At 39.8% G+C, this 27,692-nt stretch overlaps 3 protein-coding genes across 4 annotated transcripts in view; all 3 read right to left on the minus strand.

The window, feature by feature from the left end:
• The window catches only part of ths (thisbe), a 64,607-nt gene extending 37,129 nt beyond the window's left edge, over positions 1-27,478 (minus strand). Inside the window, exons 1-3 of one of the 2 annotated variants that reach the window (XM_070214055.1) lie at positions 27,427-27,478; positions 25,745-26,044; positions 13,947-13,992 (exon numbers count right to left, since the gene is read on the minus strand). In XM_070214055.1, coding sequence (XP_070070156.1) covers positions 13,947-13,992; positions 25,745-25,746 — 48 coding nt within the window. In that variant the 5' untranslated portion in view covers positions 25,747-26,044; positions 27,427-27,478. Of the gene's footprint in view, positions 1-13,946; positions 13,993-25,744; positions 26,356-27,426 lie in introns of those variants that run through there. The other variant, XM_017138927.3, reaches the window with a different exon arrangement.
• Positions 4,273-4,976, minus strand: LOC108055552 (uncharacterized). The gene is made up of 3 exons (XM_017138931.3): positions 4,661-4,976; positions 4,502-4,604; positions 4,273-4,447 (listed from the first exon to the last, which is right to left on the minus strand). The coding sequence occupies exons 1-3, from the start codon at positions 4,907-4,909 to the stop codon at positions 4,326-4,328; spliced, it is 474 nt and encodes a 157-aa protein (XP_016994420.1). The 5' UTR covers positions 4,910-4,976; the 3' UTR covers positions 4,273-4,325.
• On the minus strand, positions 14,941-16,372 carry LOC108055551 (uncharacterized). The gene is given in 4 exon segments (XM_017138930.3): positions 14,941-15,102; positions 15,158-15,471; positions 16,184-16,251; positions 16,253-16,372. Coding segments are annotated over 4 exon segments (573 nt in total). The 5' UTR covers positions 16,282-16,372.
• Positions 27,479-27,692: the final 214 nt, after the last annotated feature.

Raw genomic sequence — 27,692 nt, forward strand, 5'->3', positions numbered from 1 at the left:
TTTATAACACTTTTAAGTTAAATTGATATCTTGTTTAATTATTGTTTAATTAATTATATCACTATGGACGGCAGTCCATGTAGTGACGAAGCGCACCAGGAGAGTGTGCGAAGGCGACTACTATTATATAGCCGCAAAATTGAAAATCTGCTGTGATAGTCCGATCGTAATGAGTAATACACCAATCGAAAGGTATTGCAAAAACTTAAAGGATTGCATACCAAGACTTTAAGAAAATCAATTGGCTTGGGAGAGAGAGCGGTAAAAGTGAAAAAGTGAAAATTTCGAAATTTGGAGCTGTTGGGGCCGGTGGGGATAAATGCCCCATCGCAATGTTTTAGTTGTATTCCTTTTGAAAATACCCGTCGAATGAGGGGTCATTTGTCAAAATCCGACGCTCCGTTCAAAAGTTATAGCCAAAATAAGATTTCCTTCTTCTTCCCAAAATGAAAATTTAATTCTGTTTGTCAGTTTGTCAGTTTGTCCAAAACATGTTTCATAAGTTTTGAAAATTTAATATGACGTTCATCACATCGATATAAAAAACTTTTGTTCTACCACTTTTGGAAAAACTCGCTAGTTTAGCGGGAAAACAGCTATAAATAGCTAAAATTCGGAATTCCGTAACTTCTATACTACTAAAGCTACAGACTTGTGCTGCATCTCGTTTGAAAGGTATTTTTAAATGCTATAAACTGCTATAGATGCGACTAAATAAGTACGCTACCTAAAATTTGTTCATTCGGCACGCTACTAAAATTTCGTGTAGATATTAAATATTTGCTAAAGCGGGCCGAACGAGTAAATTTTAGGTAGCGTACTTATTTAGTCGCATCTAAAATCATTTTTCGTCACAAAAGTTGATATCAGAACTTTTGTACGTTGAAGGTGCGATCGTCACTAGTTTTTTACCTCGTTAAGAGGTGTTTTTATTTGATTGGATTTTAAGTATAATTCGGGTATTACTTGGATATCTAAATATCTTAGTATCAAGATATCTGTTTTTTTAGAATACTAAAGCCCTGCAATTCTTTGCAGTGCACTTATCCTTACGCTTGTCTTACTTGTCCCTTTTTTCTGTTTGGCCTGGCAAACGGAAGCGAATTATGTTGCCTTATGCGACGAAAGGGTTCAAGACACAAGCTCCGTCCGCCGAGATATCAAGCTCCTGGGGTGCAGAGTGTCCTGGGGTGAAATTGATATGCGGACACAGACGGATGGGACGCAGAAAGCCACAGATACTGCAGTATCTCGTGGCTTGTTTAATGTGCAGAAAATTTCAGATTTTAATGATCCATTCGGGTATCGAATTTTTCGGTGCCCCTGCCCCTCCATTACTTACGCCTGAATGGGCGGGCAATCGCAAAGAAATCTGTAATTGCCGCGGCCCATTGCATAAGCTGTACAACGCGGCGGATAATTAATATTTGCCAGCTTGCCTCTGGAAATTCAATAGATAATCGTGGCTGCAAATTATTGTGAACGAGGCCAGAAATTGTGTAGTGGATTGATTTCCTAATCTGCATTCGCTTCCCGTCATAAAACAGATTCGGCGTTCGAGTATTTAATAAAACACAAATCAAAATAGGAGTGACTTCTTCCCTTGTCCACAACGATAAGATTTATTTGGAACTCTGATATAGAATAATGAAATTCCTTCTGCATTCGATCAGATACTTGCTATTCAACGATGATAAATCAAATTCCAGTGGCAAACAAATAGTGTATACTTTATATTTAGCGGATGAACACGGGAATTCCTTGAAAGAAATATCACTTATTTTTACGGCTAAACACGTCACTTTTAAATTCCACATTTGAGGAGCATCCATAAATTTGTTTTGTTTAAGGCCACCTAATCTACGAATCAAAGTTGTCACTCTCCCGGTTTCGAAGTGAAGTTAAAAGTGAGAGTGAACGATTTTCTTGTCAGCTGTCTGAAATTAAGTTCCAGACGAATATGAAAATCCCTTCGAGTCAGATAGTGAGGTAATCAACACTTAAAGACGCGGTCAAGGTCAAAATAATGCGAATTTCCAATGCATCTTATTATTGTTTTTAAGCTCAAGTATTTTATTCAACTTAAGTGAGCCCCCACTTTCCTTTTTTTCTTATTTCCCAGAAATGGGTGCGACTAGCCGCAGCTGAAACTGTGGCAAATGCCACGCCTCCTTGCAAAAAGGGCAATTTGTTGCGCTTCGTTGCGCGTGGAAATTATGATTTTTGCTTTTGTGAAAATCTCATTAGGCGCTGAAAAAGGATGCCGATTTTTGTGGCCATAAATATAGGTTGCCCGCCTGCGATTTGCAACTCAACTTTGAACGCCATCCTGGGGGCAAACGCGTTACGTGGCATTTTAATTAAGCGCAACGTTTTATGGACACTTCTTTAATGGCACCGCATAAATTCTAGAAGAGAAGTCGGCAGCTTGGATCGGCGGTTTTAGGACTGCGATTCAGATCCAGGGCATAAAACGCACGGCGGGCAGTCGGAAAGTGAATTTTATGCCAATCATTAAACAAAGTTGTGAAACCGAACAGCTTTGTATCGGGAGTTATGTCGTTGATAACTTTATCCCTAACTTTGTAGCGAAGCGGAGCGGATCGGATCGGCGGAGCTCCTGGCCTTATCGATTGCCTGATAAATGTTTGACACAGTGTGTGGTGAGCCGCACTCGAGGGTGTCATTCAACCCAACTGCAACTGTATCTGGTATTTGTATCTGTATCTGGTAAATAGGTTTTATGGCCCTCTAAAGCCATGCTCATTATAACTGGATGTTACTACAAACATGCTGCATTGGTTATTGCGATGAATCACTATTAAAGGTAATGTTATTAACATGTAATATTTGTTCCTCCCCTATAAGTAGCGAAATTTTATTTGTGTTTAAATAATATATAGAAGTAAATATGGAAATGTCGGAAAATTGTCTTTTGAAGAACTTTTGAAATTTTATTCATTCTTCCTGACGATATGTGACGTCAGATGACGTTAGATGATAAAAACTTAACTCAACTGCTATTGTATCTGGTAAATAGGTTATATAACTCCCGGAAACCCTGCGCATTGTAGCCGGATGTAAGTGCCAGCATGTGATATAGCAATTTCTAAATGAATCACTGCTAAATTAAATGTGCAAAAAAATATTATGAAATCAAACGGTTGTTTAAAATATAGTTGTCACTCTATTAAAGGAAATAATTGTTTGATAAACATTTAAGCTATTACTCACTCTCCTTGACGTCAATATGAGCTTAATGATGCCCTATTTAAATATGTTGAAAAAGATTATGAAAGGAAATGACTGCTTCAATATTGTCACTTGTGAATACTCTATATCCAATGTAAAGTTTATGAATCGCTCTAAATGAGTTCACTGAATTATTAATCAGTTAGTTATTAGATTATAGTTTTTTTGGAATTTTTCTAAAACTTTTTTGAAAGATCACTTAATTGTTTAAGCATTTTATTTTAGTATTCCTTGAAACAGGTTAGTAAATATTTCAAGATCGTTAACTGTTATTCGTTGAAATTCAGCTGGGTTTAAATATACATATGCTTGTTTTAGTGATTAATTAAATAGAAATGCCACATGCCCTTGGAGCTATTTTTAGGTACTAATTTGATTTATCCGTTAATATACGGTTTAATTTATAATGAGTGTGCAACCATAAACTGCTCGTGATCAACGCTGATTTGCCTCATTTGTAGTTAAAACGATTTCGGAGCTCATTTACTCGTTGATTTTTTGCATATCTCATGAGCAGCACGAAATCCGAATTGGAAACGGAATGATTTATTTGCATATGCAACACCGAAATGCACTCACAAAATGAGCTTTTAAGTGGCCGGCCCTCGACTTTTGACTTTTTTGTATTTCTTTTTTTGAGGACTGCGTTGACTTCACCCTTTGGATACAAAAAACCCAAAAAGTTGCCGGCAACTGTCACCAAGTGCTCCACATTTGTGTGTAAAGCTTATTAAGAAATGCTTATTCCCCATCTCTCTCTTTTATCGAGTTTAATGGATTTTTAATGAGTCTGAAGCGGGGCTTTTGACGGCATTTTCGGAAAGTGCAGTTTCATTATCGCTTAATCCTGTTTGCCTTTCAGGAAGGAGGAAGATAAAGACACAGTAAGCGTCTGTTATTGGAAGGGATTGTAAAGACTACGGAGATCGGGTCGGTGATTATAAATAATAAATAAATTTCAGTTAAATCGGTTTAATTTGACTTTAATAAGATATTTATTTTCCAACTAATAATTTATAGGTTCTTAAAACGATTGTATATTTTCGTTTCAAAAATAAGGGAGATATTACAATTTATGCGTTTGATTCATCCTCACTTTCCGATGCTCCTCTGCTGGAATCAGATTCTACAGCCTCAACCACGGACAGTTCAGTATAGTAGGACTTCACAACGATCAAACAATATCCGAGACAACCTTAGAAATGAATAAATGGATTTAAGAGTGCTGGATATCCCAGTCCCATCTTACCAATTCTGATAAACGCCCAGGAATCCAACAACACGGTGACGAGAGTGAATAAAAACACCATGTAGTTTATCAACAGCCATGTCCCGATAAGCAGAAGCTTTTTCTACTTTCAGATGGATCCTTAAGACTGATTCTGTTATGAATTTGAAATTTACTCACGTAAAGCACGGCATAGACCAAAAGGAAATTATTGATCATTAACAGCCAAAGGACAGTAGCAAATCCAGCCACACAGATTCGGGTGTCCATGGTCCTAAAGAACTCGACCACAAATTTCGGGAATTCGTTTTTAATAAGCATGTTCCACCCGTAGCAACCTATGATGAAGTCCAGCAGGCCGAAGGAAGCGCCCGCTATAATCACTCCATATTTCAGGGGCATACAACACAAGAATTTTCGCAAATGCATGGTTTCAAATCATCAAAACTGAAGGATAACTCCGGAGCTCTTGATTTAAGTACTGGATTTTATAAAATTTGTCCTAATTATCGTTGGAAAATAAAAATAAAACAAGTCAACAACCAAAAAACAGTTAAAAGTTCAGCCACACAGTTTCTGGTGTCCATGGTCCAAAAGAACTCGATTACAGATTTCGGATATTCGTTTGTAACAAGTAACCCACAGCAGCCAATTATAGCACTCGCTATAATCACTTCATATTTCAGGAGCATATAACACAAGGAATTTTGCAAATGCATGCTAGTTCTGATAAAGACTGATAGATAACGCCGGAGCTCTTGCTTTAAGGTATTTTATAGGGATCAAACGCTAAGATTTTTATTGGAAAATATAAAATATATATTGTTCCATACATCATATCTACTCTAAAGCAAACACAAATTGGACCCGTGGAGGTGGCAGTCCAAAAGTCCATTCGACATTGAATCACCTGCCTGTGGAGAAGTGTCCAGCTAACTGAAATTACAGTTAGTGGTAGCCCGTAATCCTACACACTCGTCTCTAGTATTTGGCCATCGGACAGTTCCGAGAAATCTAGTTCTGTAGACAGCAATTAGATAGACAAAAACAATGCCAAACAAATCAAGTCAAATACAATAAACGCCTTGGCATTTTATCAGCTCCGAATCAGACGTAACATCAGTCCGCGGGGCTCTCGAGTGTCGGGCCCTCAGATCCCCAAGTTTCGTTTCGGTTTACAACGCAAAAGCAAAAAGAAGCGAAAAAGGGTTTGCTGCCTTGCCTGAACATTCTTTGATCAATCAAGTGACGCGGAAGCGACGCAGATAGCCGATAACAGATAGCAGTTAACATTCCAGGCCCTCTCGCCTAGTCATGGCTGAAATATTTGGCCAAAGTCTGTCAGGGACTTGCATAACGAGGGTGCAGAGTCAAGACCCCGCGTTAAGGTCGTTCGCCTGGATCGGTGATAAGGGAATTCGGCACTGCAAAATGTGCGATCGAGTGGTGGATTCGAGTGCCAGTACTTCAGGCAAATTATCGGGGAGGTATTTTAATTGAGCTCTGTAATCACAGCCTAAGGTTCAGCTCATCGAGACCGCACTGTATTAGCTAATTGTACGCGACTGTACTCCAGCAATAGTTACCAAATGTGACTGACCTAAGTCACGCTGATAACCAAAACTTTGGCAGACGGTTTTTCTTTTTTGGAACCAAGCCACTAAAATAGAACGACGCGACGGTCAACTGGATTAGGGTTAGGCCAAACCGATCGGTTTTTAATGCCCCTCCAGGGGAAGTAAACGAAAATAGCATCAGTTGCCATATGTAAAATGTGGTCAAGCCTGGGCATTACTTATTTCCGTTCCGTTCCCCAAATTAGGACTCTTTTATCTGGAGCAAAATATAGAAGCACAAGGTTAAAGTGCTCTTAAGTACAGTTGAGCCAGCCACGCGTCGCTTGTTATCGTTTTATCGATATCGCCAAAAATGTTGCTTCAGTTGTTAATCCAAAATACAACACAGTATTTGACAAGCGTACTAATTGATTTGATTCTCGTGCCGTTGCTGGTAGGTTGCGCCAACAAAATGCTACTGTTGCGAAACCTCAAACGATAATCGAAGTCATTATACCCTGTGTAAATGGTAAAGTATTTTTTGAAGAAAGGTTTTGATAAGATCATTTAACAATATTTATAGTATTTCTAAAGTAGGTAATTATTATTATGGTTCTAAACTAATAAACTCGTGTTGGTATAGACCAAGGTAAAATATTATAATTACTTTCCTTCTTGGTATAAATGATATGAATAATATACCTCTCCATAATTACTGTGGAATATTTTAGGTGCATGGTAAATATTTGAAATTCCATTGGCATAAATATTTACATTTCAGAACCCAATAAAGACCTCATTACCTCTTCTAAGCCCTTTCCGTCTTTTAATTTAGACCTTAAGCCTATCGGAAAGTAATGGAAATTCCCTATTGCTAAGTTGTGTTCTTGTACAATGGAATGTTAAATATTTTCGACCCACGGAAAGAAACTTGCTAAAAATTAGCCCTTGGAAACCCAGATTCTTGTATGGAAAAACCAAAAGACTATCTGATTCACTAGTTCCATAAACGATTTCCAGTCTTTTGTATCTGTTGATAGACAAATATAATGCTTCGCAATGTGGAATATTCCGAGAGCCTTTTGGGTTCTTTAGCCGACAGTTGCCTCACTGATAAGACAAAATGCGTTTTGCAATAACGGAACAGCTTTATAAGCCCCCATGAATAGACCTATTTTCTGTTTGTCTGCAGAAGACGGGCAGGGTTCGCGGTGGGTTCGCCTTGCATGTTACAGGAAATAAACAACAGGCGGTAATTATGCAGCTCAAATAGTCGTGTTTATAACAGTTCTCCAGCCCAGACGTAGCCAAAACATCCAAATCATGGTAACTTGTATCGCATGGATATGGCATGTGGCATATGGCATATGGCAGAAATCATCATCATAAACAGCTCGTCGGCTGTCTTTCTTTCCCTGGTTCTGTTGTCAGCACAATCGCAATCACAAAAAAGGCCGCCTGGCGCTCAACTGCCCTCAGAACGCTCCATAAAACTGGGGGCGGGGATACACTGAGCGGAAGTTTGGATTGCGATAAAGGGCAGTCAGAAAGGGAGAGTTCTCTGTGCATATAACCCAAAAATAAAGCTCTGGTTCCTGTGGGGCTTTTGTTGAAAGTTGGAAGACAGTCGAATAGGCGGAGTCAGGGGATCTACAAGTGGGTCACTTGCAGTTGACATAAGCTATTGCAATGACAGGTGGGAGTGCTTGGCCGGGGGAGTCCCATTTTATAAAGCTGTAATAGCAGGCGTTACCACTTTAAAACTCATTTATTGGTAGCCCAAAACTAATAAAAATTGATCACAAAAAAAAAAACAAATAAATCAAACTAGAGAAAAATTAATGTTATTTTAGTTTACCTTTTTTTTTAAATTTTACATATATTTTTTTCATAAAGCCATTATCAGACCATTTCGACCCAAAGTTCTATATCCACGTTTATTGTGAATAATTACCCATATCCCCCTTATTGAACAGCAGCTATTGTATTTCCGTTTCGCGATAATTCCGCCCCATAAAAACTGTCCCCAAAAAACAAAGCTTCTGAAACGCTACAGCAGCAAACAAAAACCACCTGAAAAGCAATCGATTATCACTTTTGATGGGCTGCCAAAAAGGCGCTTATCTAAGTGCGCAAATAGCTGGGGCTAAGCACCAAGCCCAAGCCGTGGAATTTCGCTCAGTGCACTGTCAGTCATTCAATGCCGCCTTTATCGACACCGTGAGGGCGCCAAAGGCAGAGAAATGCGTGTCAGATAGGACAGTCCAAAAGGAGCTCCGTATCTGCCATTATAACAAATAACAATAATATGAAAAAATAATTGTGTCTTTCTGTTTGCTCTAGATGTGCTCCACGAACTCCGGAGGGTCTGTGCTTAGCCTTCCCCATTTAGATACAGATACGGATACCCATACCCACTGGCACTGCGACGATTGGGCTGTCAGTATCTTTATATTAATCAATAAGAGCAGGTCCGATAAGATTGCGGAGCTTCGTCTGCTGCTGCTGCTATCAGGTGGGCCAAAGTGGGTGGTGGGTGGTGGGAGTCAGGTGGACGGCGGTACTTTGGCGGCAAGTGGGTGGGTGGCTATCCTCCAAACACAGCATTTTCGACACTTAACCTGGGGCAAAAATAGTTAGTCAAAGCCAATAATTTTAATTTCAGGTTTTTAGAAACAAGAACTGAATTTTAAACTTTCATTATTTTAAAAATATTTAAATTTCATTTTTCCTTTGGAATAATTAATCATTATTTAAAAATCGTTTTCTTTATGTATTTATGTATTTTTTTAAAAAATATTCGTAGTTCCAAAATATTGAAAAATATTATTATTCATCTGACATAAGGACGATCGTAAAATGAAAGATAAAATAAAAACAAGAGAGAACGCTATAGTCGGGTTGGTGTCCCGACTATCTAATACCCGTCACTCAGCTAAAGGGAGTGCGAACGCTGTGTCGGGTTTGTGTCCCGACTAATAATCGTAACTCAGCTAAAGGGAGTGCGAGGGAGATAGATATATTTTTTTTGATTGCGTATAACTTTTTAATGAATGGTCCGATTTGAAAAATGTCTTCTACATTTCGATAGGTATAAATATACACAACAAAATTGCATTTATACTTATCGGAAATCTTTAAGGATGTGGGCGCAGGACCCATTTTAAAATCGTTAATGGGCGATTGTGGGCGTTAGAGGGGGCGTGGCGCTCGGCTAAAATAAACTTGCGCTGCGTAGGAAGCCAAAGAATATGTGTGGGAAATCTCAACCTTCTAGCTTTTGTAGTTTCCGAGATCTCAGCGTTCATACAGACAGACAGACGGACAGACGGACAGACGGACAGACGGACAGACGGACAGACGGACAGACGGACAGACGGACATGGCTAGATCGACTCGGCTAGTGACCCTGATCAAGAATATATATACTTTATGGGGTCGGAAACGCTTCCTTCTAGCTGTTACATACTTTTGCACGAATCTAGTATACCCTTTTACTCTACGAGTAACGGGTATAATAATGAGAAATGTTAATGAACTTGTGATTTTTTTATATTCCAAAACTTCATATTTAATTTCCCAAAAAAAAAAACAACCTCCTAAATGAAAACAAAAGTCTACTGCTGAATTTTCCCAGTGCATTCGATAACATTCCTGACTGACATTTGCCAATTGATAAATCCAATGTTTGTCCAGCATTTATTAATGTATAAATTATATTGTTTCGCCGAGTAGGGGGTACTTCTTAGCCAGTCAGCTCCCAACTATCTTGGCCCACTGTGCCCCATCAATTTTATGTGCGACAATAATATTTACATAAAAAAGCAAAACATTCGCCAGACCAATTTGTTATTCAAAGTAATAACAAGCGAATGCCCTGCAAAACATCTGCGCAGTAAAAAGGCTATCTTAAGTTGCCAATTATTTTAATTGGTCTCGAGACTAATTGGTAACAAAACAATGGTCTTATGTAAGGGTTTGAGCATCATGTCCCTTAGTTGTCCTAGTCTAAGTTTGTTGTTCTCCTTAGATGATATTTTGTAGCATTTTAGCCCAGAACATCGATAAGAGGCCGAAGCACATGTCTGGCCAAGTGCGACGGAGTTAAATTTATATAAGGTGCGCGATTGGCAAATTACTGGTGGTATTTATAACATTTTAAAGATATGATAGCGCAGGATAGGCCGGCAGCGATTGATTTTACACCCTTAAGGCAAAAACACCGATTTCTGGACAATTAAATCGGGGGATGTTTATCTGTAGGATATCAATTAGCAAGCTATACAGCAAAACGACATCGATATCAAAGTGAATCCAATGGAACGCTTAATCCCAGGAAAACTGCAATATTTACCCACACATTAGCAAAGTAAACAGCGGCAGATTGGTGGAATAAAAGGAGGACTCCACTCCGAAAGCGGAAATGGTGGCGTGAAAGTCGGAAAAGCATTTTACAGCAAAAGCCTTTTAAGGCTGAAGACCAAATCGATACCACAATCGAATGTTTTGCCAGGGAGCATAAATCAAAATCACTGACAATGTCAAGGGGTCTTAACTCCGCCTTTTTTCCAAAGAAACAAAACTTAATTTACGACTTGGCTGCGGGATCATATCATGTTCATATCATATCAAATTATGTCCAGATAGCTCAGACCTCTTGTCCACTTTTCGTATCTCAAAGTTGACTCGGCATTCGACTGGGTCAGCATAATATTTCCAAGTTTCAAGATTGGCAGCATGATTTGATATCTACTTATAAGTGGTAAAAAAATACTTAAATATTAGTTAGTTAGTTAGAAATACTAAAAAGTCAGGGTCGCTAAGCAGTTCATTTTAGAATTACGATTCTAGAATACTCAACCTGACCTTTAGGCAACCTCCAAACGTTGGGGATTCCCATCCCCTATGACAACTATCATTCACCTCGATACCAGCAAAGTTTGTGGCATTCTTGAGGTAGCCCGATTTATCAATGCCAGTCAGAGTGATTGCGGAAAACACGTTTTATTCGCACTCCCTATCGCAAATCACGTTTTTAAAACGCGAGGCGAAACTTTCCGCTGTTGACCAAAACAATGCCGATCAAGATAATCACCGATTTGGCCAGACCCGATCGCCGATATCGAGAATAACAATAACAAGTTTGGGGGTTTGGATATTATGGTGGCCTTGAGGTGGCGGGTGCCCTGGATGGATTTCCATATCGAGAAAGCCGGCCAAATTCGACTCGCCATGAAACTCTTATCTGGCCAATGCAATTAGAGACCGACTTACATACACTTAGCTCTCGCTTGGTATTTATAGAGGCAATACCAAGAAGTATATGTTCTGGGGCGTATATCTTTCGTACACCTTTCCTTCTCCGCTATCACCCGTTGCCAGAGGCCCCAGACACCCAGAACGGTTCTGCCTCCCCATCTATTGACAATTCAATTAACGTTTTGAAATAATTTCCTGATAAGCGTCGCTGTTTCGGGGCCACGCAACAAGAAAGAAGAAATTAAACAGCGCCCAATAATACCCCAAGAACGGTTAAACTTACTAATAAAACAAGAACCAGAGCTGGGGAAGAATGGGGGTGGTGGAGCCTTGCTATCACAAATTGATCCATAAACGTGGCCCTAGATTTCTTAATAAACCATTGAAGAAATGAGTCTATATGCATATGCAACTGAAGTTAAGAAATTGTAAACATTAACTTGCATAGAATATCAAGGTCTTTGTTAAATCTTAATTTTGTGTTATTAAATCTGAAAACTGCCAAAATCATGGCGGAAATTACAAAAATGTAAGTCATTTGATATGATCATATATTTCTCTTAATGGAAACTTTTACGAAAAACACCGTCGAAAGGAAACCCCGTGTTATCTGCCTTTCATTGATGAACTTCAATGTTTAGAAAACATATTATAAGTCTGGGAAAGACACCAAATTTAGAGTGATAAGATTGCAGAATGTTCTAGGTATATCCCAAAACTAATCAATATATTTGGTAAAATGTCTTGCTTTAAGTTTAGCCACAACGATAAAAATAAACAATAATTTTTTCAGACTATTGCTCGCAAAAATAAAATCGATGTATCTTGATTATAGTTTTTATCAGCTTAAAATAAGTTACCCTTTAATTTGATTTAATTTTACAACATTATAAAACTTGAATTTCATTTCAAAACGTAAATCTTAAACTTCATTTCATCACCGATAGTGGAGTTTTCTTGGATTCCCATCTGGATATCATTGTCTAGTCTCGATGGTAGTGCGAGTCACCTATCCGAACGGCAATTGCCTTACCTGGCGCCAATCAAAATCGACGCTATCAAAAGCCCCATGTTAAGCTACCATAAAAAGTGCCGCTAATTTGGCCCTTGATTGCTCATTTATTTGCTCGGCACACGTTCATTGCCATCGCCGGCGATTCCGCAGTAAATATATATTAACCCCTGGGCAATCCGCTTGCATTAGATATATTAAATTCGGGCCATCCGTCACCTATAAAGAAGGCTCCAATCCTCGGAACATCGGAGTATTTCGAGTGCACTGAGTGAGAAAAGTCAAGGTTCGATTTTATATTATGCTATAAAAGTGTGACTTACTAAGAACTTTATGTCTGAACTACTAAAGTTTTGTGAATTTTAGATTTAATACCTGCTTGGAGTGAGTAGAAAAGTTTTTTATTGCTTGAAAATAAATTTGAGAGGGACGCCTCTCTTTTTACCCATTCTTGTATTAAATCTTAAATCGAAACTCAATGTCAAATATTTAAAAGGCAGTTAGCACAATTTTAATCAGCTCTCTTTCGACCACCTTTACATCCGTCTTAATTGCTAGTGGAATTTTTCGCATGTTGAGTATTGCCAAAAATAATCACACCGGGTCATAATTTGCATACTGGAATTCATGAAGAGGTTCAGGCAGTGGCGGAGGTCTGCGGAATGCCTAGGGCATGAGGAATACCTGAGCGGTACAATAAAAAATACTCGAAGCGTTCAACAATTCAATCAACTCGAAGTCTCCAAGTCTCGCAGTTCCATCCTCGAGCCCACTCATGCCAAAATAATTTTGTTGTTCATTTAGAACAAATAAGCAAATACTTGCTGTAAATACTGGTGGGTTCATGAAAAATCGCGGCAAACGGAACTTGGCGAAGACGTCGCCCAGTTTGCTTCACGCCCCTGGAATGCCAGGTATTCCAGTTATTTATTTCGGCACATTAACAACCAGCCAGACACGGGGACATCCGACATCCCGCCGACTTCTCGGCCCCCGAGCCATACTTCAAATTGATTGCCAAATAAATTAAAAGTGTAAAGAAAACAACAACCACAAATAGCTGGAGAAAACGTGTAAGAAACGGAGAACAGTATAATTTAATTAGCGCTCGTTCGCTGGCATTTCTATAAGTATTCACTCAATATTTCCATTGTAGTTGGTCGTATATTGTTATTATTATTTTTTTTGGCAAATATTTGCCCAATCGCAGCTGATAACGGCAGTCGATCGATGTTGGGTCGTGATTTGCAGGGAAATTCCCTTTGATAAAATAATTGGCATAGTTTCGGAACCGATGTCTCTTTCCCTCTCCCTTTCAAAATGGGCTTGGCCTGGCTTTGGCCAAGTTTGTTGCTCTCTGGCATGACGAGGATGATGATATAACTTGATACAACATTTGATAGTATTATCGAATATTTGCACACGCGTCAATAGTCGCCCTGAAGGGCACTTCATGACAATATTTGAGTTCCGCTCGCGTTGTAAATATCTAAATATGTTTATCAAAACTGTTGCATTGAAACGCCTGGAGAGTGTGATGAACTGGACAGCCTTTCAAGGATTCTGGGTGACTATGTTGCGATTGTTTCATCGAACGGAAACGCATCACCCTTAAAGTATTCAAGCGGGTTTCACTTACCATCAGGAGGTAAATAATCTTGGCATAGACCGTAAGCTGTGGTAACCTGAAAGTAAATAAGTGTGCTTAAAAACAAATACGATTTCATATAATAAATATTTTGTAAACTTAGAGGTATTATTTGGTAGCTTAAAAAATACAACTATCTTATATTTAGATTTTGCAATCACCGCTTGTGAATCACATTGTTAGATTTATCATCTACTAAAACCTTTTTTTAACAATTCCAAAATTCCCCATCTTAAATAAAGGAAGATAAATCTTTTTAAAGATTTATGTAGCACTTAAACTCGAACTTGTCTTTCAACTGTGTGCAAGATAAATTAAAGGATTTATAAAGCTACAGCTCAGATTTAGGAATGCAGATGCATTAAGATTTATTTACAGCTTCTAAGCTAAATTATTTTTTTTCAAATTATACTCTGGGTAAAACCTAAATGTATTTCCCCCCAAAAGTTTTCTATGCTGTCTCGCCTTATAATTGAAACCACAAACCAGAACACCCACAGCACACTCAATTATGACAATATTATGTAGAGCACTGCGAGCACGTGAGGCTGCAGATAAATGCATAAGGTATAACTGCATAAATCATCTAGATTGAGCGACTTTTTGACAACGCAAATGAGCAAGGACAGTTGCAGGAGCAGCACCATAAATTCACTTGAATTTATTATGCAATTAGTTAAAGACCTGCATTGTCAGATGGCAAATGTCCCAGCTGAAAGTGGAGCAAAAGCGAAATGAGGCCTGTCGGGGCAGGGAGGCTGCAAGGGATTTTCGGCCGAGGAAAAACCTTGAGTACGACTTTTTCACATAAATTTCGCTGAGCAATCCCTGTAGTTTTCTCAGACTTTTATCAGCTTGAACTTGGCCAACCAACACTCACAAGAGTCCGCGCTCAGCCTTGAAAAGTTGAAACTCGTTAGCCCCACCCGTGACCCACTTGAGCATCTTGAATTCGCAATTCGCCTTTCGCATTTTCCATTTCCATTTAATAGAACTTTATATCCAATACGAAAGTGGCCACAGGACGGCGTTGCCTGCCCTTGGGCTTTCCGTAGTAGTTTGTGTCGTGGAGGCGGTAGGATCCCGCTGGCAAATATCCCGGAATGCTGTGGTTCTCCAGCTGAAAGTTGCGGACATCGTAGAAGGCCTGCGGGGAGAAACTTTGACCCAGGCATTCGAATAATTCGAGTTGCAGTACGCACTGGCTTAATGGGACAGCGGTCGGCCAGATTCCCGTACTTGAACACGTTCCTCAGCCAGACCTTCATCAGACTGGCCTGCAGAAGTTCCCGCAGCGTCTTGCAGGTGTCCATGTCGTAGCTGAACAGTGTCTGATACCGACTTTGGCCATCCATCAGCTGCAGCAGGTTAATTGTAGTCCTCAGTCCGTTACGCAGGGTGCGATTCAGGTGGATATCCAGGTTCAGCTCACCTTTGGCGGTCAACCAACCCCTCATACTAGAACAGAATTCATAGCTGCACTCCGCACTGACGTTGGTAAACTTGCTTCGCAGAGCTTTTTTTTGTAAATTAGCAAAAGTATCCATTACTCATTAAGAACCCAAAATAGCACTACTCACCAAAGGATTTACAAAAAAACAATATCATCATGAGCCATAACAACATTTCCAAGTAGTGTCTTGGAGATCTCCCCAATGACTAAATTACATTGTATTTGCTTTCGAATCATATTTAAAATATTTAGGGCAGTCGTTAGTCAGGCTTGACCGATTGACTAATGGGCAAATTTTACTCTCAAATTTGTTAAAAAAAAACTAGAACAGCTAAAATTAATGTTCCAAACAAAATATTACAATAAAAGCAAATTCATTTTTGAAATTATTAAAGCTTGAGAATGTTTATTTTTACAATGTTGGATTTGAAAATTATTTAATAAAAAAATAATAAAACAAAAACACATTTAGTAATATAATATAGACAAAATATAAAATATTAAATGTATTAAAAATTATGTAAGTCGTATAGTCATTTTCAAAACATTTTTTAACAAAAAGTCATATAATAGGTATTTACTTCTAACCCAATCACCACATTAATAAACCCCTAACAGTTATCAGACACCGCTTAACGCCGATTAAAGCCCCGACACTCCAGATCGGTGGAAAATCTAATTCAGCCCCCCACGATGGCCCATAAATCAATCGGCAGTCCATCAATCAATCAATCAGCGGGCCATCAATTAGTCAGTCTGTCACTCCGTATCGCACTTTGTCCGAATCGCAGAGCTCCGATCTGAATGTGGATCTGAATCTGGATCTGATCTGATCTTGGGGACGGGGCTCCAGGCCCGAGCTGTCTGCCACATAAAGATTCAAGTTCAGTGCGACCGGCTCACGAACTAACCGTAAAGCAAACTGAAAGTCGCGCTGACGTTTGGCTGTTTGGGTTGTTTTGCGTTGTTCGGTTGTTCGGCCGCGTTGTTTGGCTAAGCGGCGTTTAATTGGAAACACAGTTGGGTGTTGGTTTTGACCGGTCCGCTGTCTTCATCGCGGGCCATCAACTTTCAGCAGCTGCGGACAGCTGATGGACGTGGACATTTGGATTCGTTCTCAGGCCGACTCCTGCGACTACCAGATAAACCCGTTCAAAAGTCGACCAGGCTCGCCGAATCAGATGCAAATATTACGCATACGTCGTGTGGTCCGTGTGGCGTTTTTGGCCACGGGGAAATGTTTGCCATTTGTCTCACTCCCCCGACTGCACTGCCAGAAATAGTAGTTCAAATGTAAAAATTGCTTACGGATTTTTGATTAATTCAATGAAATCTAAAATTTATAGGATACTTTTTTCTGATCCTTTATACAGAGAAAAACTCCAGAATGAATTTTTTTTCTCTGCACCACCTCTTCCCCTGCCCCTCCCCCATGACTCCTCGCCTAATTGCTGAGCCGCGTGGAGCGTTTAATTGCAAATTATTCAAATGCCGACGCTGCCGCAGCTGTCATTGCTGTCATAACCAGTCGGCGCAGCTGTCCCCTTCGCCCCACTGTACCGCCACCCCCTGGCCACCCCAGCGCCCCACTCATCCTGGCGAGCTTGCAATTATGTCTCAAATTAACACAGCAGCCACCACAGAGCGCCCCTCCATTCCCGCAGCTGCCGCTAAAAAAAATAACGCCAAGAAAATGTGTAAAAATATTCCCCAACTTTTCGCTGCTGTTGTTGTCAGATGAAATTAGGCGTGAAATGTAGTTTGAACCTTTGTGGAAATATTTTTTAACAACATTCACAAGTGTTCGCTCTTCTGTGTATATAATTCGACCACGTGGGTCGCTTTTGGAAGTGCTGTTCCCATATGTTGCTACCTTAATTGTTGCCAGGTCCACTCCGACTATATCAATATCAATATTTATATTCCAGAGCTGATAAAAGCATTTGCCGATCGCCCTCGGCAATCTTTATCTGTTTAGTACTGACCACAGTCGGAAAACATGCTATTATGAACTATAAGGCAAATGCAATTTCGATAAACTTTACGGCCTAGCACAGTGGGAAAAATTAGGTACAGGAAATGGTAAAAAAAGGCTTCCGATAAGGTGATCAAAAACCCATTAGGGAGTGCCCCACAAGAACAAAACTCTTGAACTATTTTGTTCCACATAATATCTGAAATTAATATTTAAGATGCCTTAAACAGTAATAAGCCTTTTTACTTGTCCTTAAACCCATTTTGTATCTACTTATTTCTTAATACATAGGGTATTAAAAATCATTAGCGAACTAATTAATTTATTTTAATATGCAATTCTGATCAACTTTAAGGCGTAGCTCATAGGGATAAATTGGGTACATGAAATAAGGAAAAAAAGGTTTCTGATAAGGTGTTTAAAAACTCATTAGTAAAAATCTCACAAGAACAAAACTGGTGAACAAATTTGTCTCACATAATAAGTGACTAAATCAGAAAACCCCTAACTAGTAATAAGCCTTTTGTACTTGTCCTTAGAGACAAAACATTTATTTTAGTATTTATAAGGTAAAATTTGTTTGTAAGTCCTAGAACACAAATATTCTTATGTTAAGATTCAAGATTAACTAGAAATTCCATTCCTAAAAAAATGTTTGTGAAAATGCCTTTAATGCTAGAAAATAAATAATCTAATGTTAAGATTCAAGATATACTAGAAATTCCATTCTAGAAAAAATGTCTGTAAAGTTGTTGTGCGGTCGTGTAGACTTCTAAATTAAAGAGTGTAAGAAATGAGTTGTGTACTTGTGAAATTGGCAACATTTCATTCATTTTATCTGGGATGTTAAAATATTTATTTTTTGCGATTTATTGGTAATAGGGTTTTGAGCTTTATTCCACAGTGGGCCAGCAACATTCGCAAGCAACATCGGTGGGCAACATTGCAGCTGCAGGTTGCTGTTGTTTTTGCTGCTGCTGCTGCTGGTTGGCAGCGTCTCAGGTTGCATTTATATGCAAATAGCTAAAATTGTTTTCAATTTGCCACCGCCAAGCGCCTTGGCCATCGACAACGCATTCCTTTGGCCAACTTGCAGCTAATTTTATGGCTAATTGTCTGCCTGCCCGCCTCTCGGGTTGCAGTTGCCGCTGTGGCAGTTGCTGCTGTTGGCCGCATTGATTGCTGATGAAGTTGTGATATTTGCGATAAAAAGTGTATGTGATAAAAATTACTGAGAGGCCGGCGAACGCAGGCAGGAATTTCTTAATTGTCAGAACGGCCTGCTGGTGGCTGAATTAATTGTAATTGTGGAAAACTCTACGCACAAGGACACCGGGCAGCAAAAGTAAAAAGCAGAAACACTATCAACGGGAGCAACACTTAAGAGGCGCGACATTAGCGGCAAATGTCAAACGCGCTGAAAGCTTTTAATTAACTTTATGTCAGGGTGTGGTTTTCCAGTGAAAGATAATCGCGAACTGGTTTAGCCCAGAATCAAAATAGATGGCGAAGGAAGAATAGGTTGGAAATGATGTGTTTGCTTTTAACACGATTTTTAGGTAAGTCAATAATCTTTATTCTAAAAATAGATATTATGGTAAAGTGTTTCTGTTACAAAGTGCATTCTCCCAACCTTACTTAACATTAATTCTGGGAAATTCATATTAGCCATAAACCCTTTACCTAACCCGGGAAAGTCCGACACTCAAAAAGGAATTAGTTCCAATTGAATTCTGAACCGTCCGGCCTGATTGACGATCTAAGGAGTTCAAAAATCCAAGCACACAACCTCGGGAACTTCAGGGCCCCTATAAATAGTCGACCGTGTCATTCGCACACAGATTTCCGGGGAAACTGCGTGCTATCTATCGGATCTGTTGGGTTTAGCTTAGCCCTTTTCAGCACACACACCCCAAACAATAAACACAGACGATCGGGCAACGATCGGATCGAATTGGAAATGCGCAGTATGATGTCCGATTTACATTGGTCGAGCATGCAATGCAAATGTGATTGCCATTTTTATGAGCCACCGACAACTTAGTAGTGGCAATGGGGATTTGGGATTGGGGATGGGGACTTTGCTGGGGTGGCTTTAGTGCCGTTTCTGATTACAACTCTAGTTTAGTGGATTGCTCAACGAACTTGACATAATGACAACCGCAGCCACTTCTTGATGAATTGCCCGCGCTGGGGTGTGGAACCTAACGGTGTGACTGCTGGTCAAGATTTATGCAATAGTTCGATTCAATTGAATAATATGTTGCACCTCGGATAGATTACATCAACGGGTTAATGGCTTGAGCGGTGAAAACCAGTTTGACAAGTGTTGATCTAAGGGGCTCTGAGAATATGGAGCTGTGGGGTGCGCACTACTGGATATTTTAAGAAGCTGAATGAGAACTTTAGGTAAGAACAGTTAAGTAAACCAATTTATAAATTCATAAATTCAAATTTGCTATAGTCATAATGATCATATATTTCGAAATAAATTAAAGCAAATTAGTTAAGTTAAAGTATGGAACACCATAGTACAATTTAAGAAGAATTTACCAATTTAATAGGATAAAAATGAAACTAAATGGAAAGTAGAAAATATTAGATGGCATAAGTAACTGGAATTTATTTGGTAACTAGGCTTATCATATAGCTCTTCTAATTCCTCATATACCTTAAGCTTCTACTCCAACTAAACAACTAAACACCCCAAGTAAGTGAAGAACTCAACCATATTCCTACACTCATCACCCTCTTAAAAGCGAAATCAAATTTTCATTGAGTTCCAAACCCATAAGCATCATTAACATCATCGCCTCTCAAATTGTCATTTAATAAAGTGAGTGCCAAGAGCCACAAGGCGAAAACAACTTAAGCTATATAAGTTCCGATGACAATGAACGATAAGGGGAGTATACCACAAATAGGGGGGAGAAGTGGGGGAGCAATCTCATCTTAACGTCTGATGGCACTTTACAGTTAGAGATTCGAACAGATGCAATTCAATGTCAATGCAGTGTGCGGGGTGTCTCTTTCTATAGAACCTCCCCCTTTGAAAGCCCCACGACTCGGCTTTTAGCGTCTGGCAAACTTGTTGTTGGCTCTCGACTGCATATAAATATCTAATAATTATTGGCGTCTAAGCGCTTTGCCTGTAATTGCATTCAACATGTGCAATTGCAGTGCGAGGCGCCCTCAGTGGAAGTGCTGTTGCTATTGGTTTTGCTAAATGAAGTAATTAAATGGCAATTGAGCTCTGGCAGAACATATCATCAAGTGCTTGGAGGAAGTTGTTGAAAGGGTGGAACTAGCATTTAGTGGGGTTTAATTGAAAGCCGAAGGGAAATTACAGGGTTCCGATGGGTTGCGATAATAAAAGGTAAACAAGTTAACTAAGCGTCTTTATAAGAATGCTTTCTACTTAATCTTTAAACATATTTTAAAAGTATTCATATTTTACGTAAGCCTTCTATCCACGATACGGCTTTATAACTTCACCTGTGCCATTAGAAAGCTTAGTAAATTATATGGCCCCTGCCAGGTGACACTGATTCACACCCATTTATTATTTGGGTAGCTTAGGTCAGTAATGCGCCGCGGAATGCAAAACAAAGCGAGGCAAGACATGTGATCGCCAGCGATAAAATACTTGACGCACGTTTTATTTTTAGTGGATGTCTAGACCCACCTGGTATTCTGGTATTTAATCGATAAATATTGCCAACTGTGTGTTTATATTTAGCAATATCATTGTTGTATTTTTCATTTTTCGCCGGCCAGTTTGCCAGCCATTACAAATGCCAGTCGAGCGGCGAGAGTTGTGAAAATATTTTCCCATGGTGTTGAAATGACGCCCACGAACAAGTGCATCGCTCCGCACTCCTTTCACTCTGCTTTCCCATGATTCTCCACCGGATTCTTGGGCTCTTCTGCTGAAGAACGGCCCACGTTGCTCATTCCTCTGAGCTCAGTGTGCACAAATTGGCAAACACGCAACTCATGATCAAGTGCAATCTTTTTGACATTAATATGACAACGGCAGCAGGAGAACACAGGCAGCTGACCAGCGAACAACCAGCGAATCGCCGCGAAAAAATCAATTATGCGCACGCGGCACAAAGCCAAAAGCCACACCGCACAAATGACAACTGGGACTCGGAATGAAGACCGGGATCCAACTGGGGTCCCGACCATAACTCCGACTCCCAGTCCGACTTCCCCTTGCTGATTGAGTATGCGACACAGGCAGCTCCAAAGTGGCGAACGCTGATGAATGTCTGTCAAATTGTTGACACGCCACGCAGACGCAGATGGAAAGATAGAGACATTGCTGACATTGACACAATGCACACGGATGGGGGAAATCGGAAAGGGGGAGGTAGGACTGCGGTCTTGGGAAATCGAACCAATAATACCCAGTAATACTGGACATCAAAAATTGCATTATACAATCAAAAAAAGGCATAGAAATTCAGGAACTTATATTAAATGTTAATAAATTATTTGTATTCAATTTTTTACATTAAATCGTTTTTCTAAATAATTTCTTTATTTTTATTGATATGGAAAACATTAAGCCTGATTCTATAGAATGTTTCTGGGAGTTAAAATATTTGTTCTTTAAAAACATATTATAAATCTTTTATACATTTAACCCAAGTTATAAAATTGAAATAAAGCCCTAAATTAGTTTCTCACAATTGCTATCCAAATTTCAACTCGTCCAATACTCCCCGCTGAAAAGCAGCAACTTCAAGGGAAACTCCACTCAAGAGGCGACAAAGTTGCACAAAGTCTGCCCATGATGATCACGATCGTAATCAGGATCGGCTGATGATCATTCGCGGAAATATTTTATGCCATTTAATTTCAGACCTCCCTCCTCCGCCATCTGCAGCCCAGACGGCCATCTAATTGAGTTGTTGGCCAGCTATATAGCTACATATATGGCCGAAGATCCGAAGAGAGTCGCACGATGGCTGGCAAATATTTATCGGCATATTAATGCAGCATATTTCAAATGCAAAGTCGACTCTCATCTGACTGACTTACTTCCTCAGTGAGCGGCTACCAAACATGTTTATGCAATTTCCCCGCCCGGTCTACGGTCTTCGCTCTTCACTCTTCACTCTTCACTCTCCAGTCTGCCGTCTTCGGTCTTCAGTCTTTAGTCTCCCGTCTCCTTGGTCTATCGCTTGTCTTATCAAATGATTTTATTTATGCTATGGGCGCGCATGTGTGCGATAATTGGATTATTTACTTTCGCGGCTTAGCAGGCAGCGAGTTGTGAAGCTCGTGGAAAATTGTCGAGTTTTCGCTTTCTATTAAGTCGACCCAACGGAGACGCCCCTTACATGGGGCACTTAATTTTGGAAGTTCCCGATTTACACGATTCGATGCAAGAAAAATCGTTCAGAAATATTGTCAAAATGGGTTGGGTAATTAAAACTAGTCTGAGCTTTTTGTGGCTAGCTAAAAAATTATTTATTTTAGCTGGCTATGTTTCATATAAAATACAAATACTAGAAATGGAAAAAATTTATTTTAATCGATACTAACTCAGAATTGTTTTCTTTAGGTCTGCTAATTCTATTTCCTGCTTGTAGTTCCCTCATAGTAAATTACCCATTTGCCAGCTCAGGACGGTAGCCACCAATCAACGCTCCGTCCTGCACCGAAACTCCCACTCAACTCAGGTGGGGAACCAAACTTGGGATGCCAGATCTCCGATTCCAGCCAACTTGGGAACAACACCCAGTTGGCTACCAGACCGCAAATAGACGGCCAAGTCGGCGTTTGGCATTAATATGTATGAGTGGTGTCAGGAGGCAATGCCACAACGCGTTTATCAAACATTTGAAACATGCGTTGACTCCACCCCCTGCGCCTGCCCCGCCCCTAGTCTCCACCCCACCCCAACCCTCCCTTTCGAAACGGTTGACCCAATTAACCGGGCATTATAAAGTCGTAAAGCATATTGCCAGACGTGTGCGGGGTGGGTTGGGAAATTAGCAAATAGTCAGGCCCCCAGGCTAAAGACCGAGCCACAGATAGAGATAGATATAGATAGAGAGAGAGATAGGTACACAGAAAAGAAATAAGATCACTGTAGCCTGAGTGTCAATATATCATATTTTGTTTTATTTTTAGCAATAGTTTCTCAATGGTTTAGAATTTATTTAGTTTTCTATAATATTAGGTTGGGATTATTTTGATTTCAATTATTTTTACTTCAACCATTTTTGATTTAATTTTTTTTGTTGTGTAGCAAAATAGGTGACAACCACTCCCGCCACATCCCATTAAATATGCAAGCGAAAATCGAGTGAACCCATAAATCACAAATCACTTAGGCAAACTTTTTTTGGTAGCTGAACAAGATGTTAAGGAGCCAGGGAGCTGCGGGGGCGGCTGCCAATGGTCATGTTTTGTGCGATAATATTGACAAATTGTGCAAACATTCGCACACAATTAATAAGCGGCGCACAGATGGAGCTCCCCCCAAAAAATGGCCAGAAAACAGACACAAACGGCGGCAGATATTTTCCGCCCACGTGCTGGGGCGCGTGTTCGCATTTTGCAGAAAGCCAGAAAGGCAGAAAGCCAGCAAACCAAAAGCCAACTGACAAAGCCCGAAGACAAAGCCAAACGGAGCAAAAGCAAAACAAAGAGCCGGGGGACATGACAACATAATTCAGATTCAGGGAGGGCGCACTGGCGCTACCTAAAAATAAAAGAGAAATCAGGAATGTCGCCAAGTGTCAGGGGACAATGGCGCAAATACAGTGGCACAATCTTTTGCTAAAATATAAAATACATTTAAATTATTTCGGCTGACTATTAAATCCAGAATACCAAATGTTTGATACTTTAGAAAAACAGTTTAAACTGCGACATTTCATTCGCTTACAAACAATTAAAGAATTTATTTCTAATTTAAACTCAAAATTTATTATTTTTAAATCTTGAAAAATGTTCTGGAAGTAGTTCGTTTGAATGAATTTTTAGGTAGCTAATGAAATATTACGTATACGCGTAATTTTATTTTTCTTCGTTAAGCTTGGGTAACATTATACGTTTAATAAATTAATGTAATGAATTTTACTTTACTAAAGTAATATTAATGTTATTTTGATATTTTGTTCCTCTTGCATTTTCCCATAAATCATGTTCTAAAAGCGCCCAAATATTATGAAACCCCCTGGCCACTGTGCCAATCCTTACTTACCCCCTATAAGAGTGCATCCCATCGAGAATCAAGAGTCCAAGCACGTAAGAATCGCCCACACAGAAGCACCCTGAAGCCCTGCTTCGAGTCCCCGTCCGAATGAGTTTGCAACTTTTAGCCGATTGGATGACCAACGATACACATTTGCCCGCTCTTTATTATTTGATTGATGATTGCAGTTAGCGATGCGCCTTTGATGTCTTTGAAGTAACATATCTCTTGGCCCTCGGCCAGCAGCACTCGACTTTCGATTTCCAGCCAAAGACTAAAGTCGGCAATTTATGCCGGCATAACTCGTGTGTTTAGGCCAAGTCGCAGTGGAGTAAGCGGCTTAGTTGCCCAGGAAGCCGCGACGGACATTTGTGTTGACAAATCAATTAAATGCGAAATTTAAAGGCGCACACAGTAGCGCCGAGAGGCAAAGTCTGCACGCGAATGTGCTAGAGATTGGGTCTCTCCCTCCAGATGCAGATTCAAATCCAGATCCAGGCCAAAACCAGGTTCCGACTCCCAATGAAACCTTGTCGACGCTTATCGAAAACACTGATCCGGCCATGCAAATCGTAAAGTGTGAAAACAAATTGCTAAGAGGCCTCGAGGGAAGGAGAATCAAGAACCAGAGAGAGACTCATTGCAGCCGTCGCGTCAGATAATTGCACTCGATTTGTAATTCAAGATTAAGGGCAGACAGCTCGTCCGTTTTCCGTTTCTGAACTTAATTTATGTTCAGATTTTTGCGAGGGCATTGTTTCTCCACCGACCCGATGATAATCACCTAAAATGTGGGCCATGAGTTAAGTGATTATGTAAATTTTTGGTTCGCTGACCAGCTGAGTTCAGCACCTGGAGTCTGGATGTGATGGCATAACCTTCAATTGGCTTTGGGCAGATAATTGCGAACCGAAAGGCCAGGATTGATGGCCAATTTGGGGGAGTTAGTGAAAGTCAGTTCTGGCGAATTTTATTATTAAGCACAAAGTGAAAGTGATTTATACTAAACTATTAACAGTTTTTCGTTCTTTTAAAAGATATATATTTTTGTAGATACTCAAAATATTATATAATTAACTATTAATGCTTACTCTATCTTAAGTCTCTTTTAACTATAAGTTTTTAATATAAAACGGTATACTTACATCGTATTTACTTGACCTCATTTTACCCATTTATTTTGCATCTAATTTGCATTCGTATTTCGTCTACGCTTCTTTGTTAAATTCAATCCAGTCGAACATTTAGAATGCGATTTCGGTGAATCGATTTTGGGGCCAATTTAACAATGTCCTTTGCGATTATGTGGGTATTTTGGTATTAGGCTTAAGAATTTTGAACACTTTGCAATTGCGATTGATCTAAGCACTTTATTAATTTGTGTGTCAGTTGATATATCAATTAAACAGTCTTTAATTATTGTTATTTTCTGAGTGGAGAGGCTACTGCAAGGGATAAAGTAGCAAGGGAAGCCGAAAAAAATATTACTCATACGACACGTGCCACGTGAAAAGCAGCAGCTGACTGACTGAAATTGAAACCGAAACCGAAACTAAGCGAACAGGAAAACCCCCAAAAGCGAATGGAAGTGGCAAGAAGCAGAGCACGGAAAATGGACTACGGACTGTCGAGTACGGAATACGGAAAGCAGGAAAGCAGAAAACAGAAAACAGGCCAAAGGCAGGAAATCAAAAACGATTCCGATAAACCAGGCTGACTGTTACTTTCAGCTGCTTCCCCGCAGAGCCCAAAAACTGTTTACGATTCGCGATTTACGGCCACCTTGCTGTTAATGTTCTCTCCTTTCTCTCGCCGCCCTTTGGGCTTTTCATTTTGGCTTTTCCTCTGGCCTGACACGTTTCAGTTCGCTGTGTTGTTTGCGGGAAAAATCGTTAAGGCGGCAACAACAACAGCGGGAAAGCCAGAACGGCAGCGAAATGCCAAAACTGCACGAAACAGACGATGAGAGCACTGAGAAAAAATGATTACTAAATCTGGCAAGATGAAAATTCAGTTTTCTAAACTGATTGGTAAAACAAATAAAATGACGTCTGACTTAAAAAAAAACACGGGATTCAAAAGGATTATTTACTAACTTTAAAGAAACACCGGAGTGAAAAGGATTATTTTACTGAGTTTACAAATTTAAATAAATATAACTACTTTATTTTGTATCTCAACAGTTTATTTTAAAAATGGTATCTGCTACAATTAGTCTTGCGCAAATTTAAACATTTTAATTTTTTTTACACCTTGGCAAAATAACTAATTTTCTGCACAATTTTCTGGAGTTATAAGAAATATTTAAATTCAAGAAGCAAGAACCAATAAATTTATATGAAGTAGCTAACTTATATTATTTTCCCAATACCCAATTGTAAAAACTATTTTAAATTCTTCAACCTGTATTTAATTTTAAATGCCTGATTTTCCTAAATTCAAAAGCTGGCTCCCCACATTTGAGAAACTTTTTCGCTGAGTGAAGGGGGACAGCAGCAGCCACGTGAAAAATGCCGGAAACAGAAATCGATTTGCAGCAGAAAGAAGGCCCCAAAACGGGGAAGGTTCGGGCCAGTGGTGTGTTATGCACTCTGAGGTCACGATAGCGAGGCTCTTCTGTGGGGGAATCCTTAAGTTAAAGTTCTCGGTGAACAGCAAATTATGTCACACACACGCAGCGCACGAAAGTAGGCAACGATTTGGGCTCGATTGCTTCGCGAAAATCACACTTTTCGGTCGTTAACATTTCGCCAATGCTCTTGCCAAATGTCGAAAAAAATTATTGAATTTTTGTTGAAGTTTTTTACCCGATTTTATGAGCGTTTACCCGATGTCGCTGGGCGCTGCTGCCTCTGCTGCTGCAGCGCTGAAAATTCACGTAACAATTGATTTGTGTGTCAAAAATGTCACAAGTGTCAAAACTGCGTGGAAGAACAAGCAGTTTTACAGTGGAGAGCGACACTGAGAGAAATTGAGAAGTCGAGAGAATCGGAGAGGCCAAGAGCCGGTCAATGGGAGAACTCCAGCTGCGCCGCTGCGCAAAGAGAGAGCATAAGAGAAAGCCAACAACACGTGTGTGTCCTGCGAGGAAGA

Source organism: Drosophila takahashii, chromosome 2R (assembly GCF_030179915.1).
Source record: "Drosophila takahashii strain IR98-3 E-12201 chromosome 2R, DtakHiC1v2, whole genome shotgun sequence".
Classification (NCBI taxonomy): domain Eukaryota; kingdom Metazoa; phylum Arthropoda; class Insecta; order Diptera; family Drosophilidae; genus Drosophila; species Drosophila takahashii.

What these genes read in the sequence shown, in the direction of transcription:
- LOC108055552 (XM_017138931.3), bottom strand. Translation starts at nt 4,909, where the DNA reads ATGCATTTGCGAAAATTCTTGTGTTGTATGCCCCTGAAATATGGAGTG. An exon ending in TGGTCTATGCCGTGCTTTAC is followed by an intron (nt 4,605 to 4,660) that starts GTGAGTAAATTT and finishes ATCTGAAAGTAG; the next exon opens with AAAAAGCTTCTGCTTATCGG. An exon ending in CTGGGCGTTTATCAGAATTG is followed by an intron (nt 4,448 to 4,501) that starts GTAAGATGGGAC and finishes TTCATTTCTAAG; the next exon opens with GTTGTCTCGGATATTGTTTG.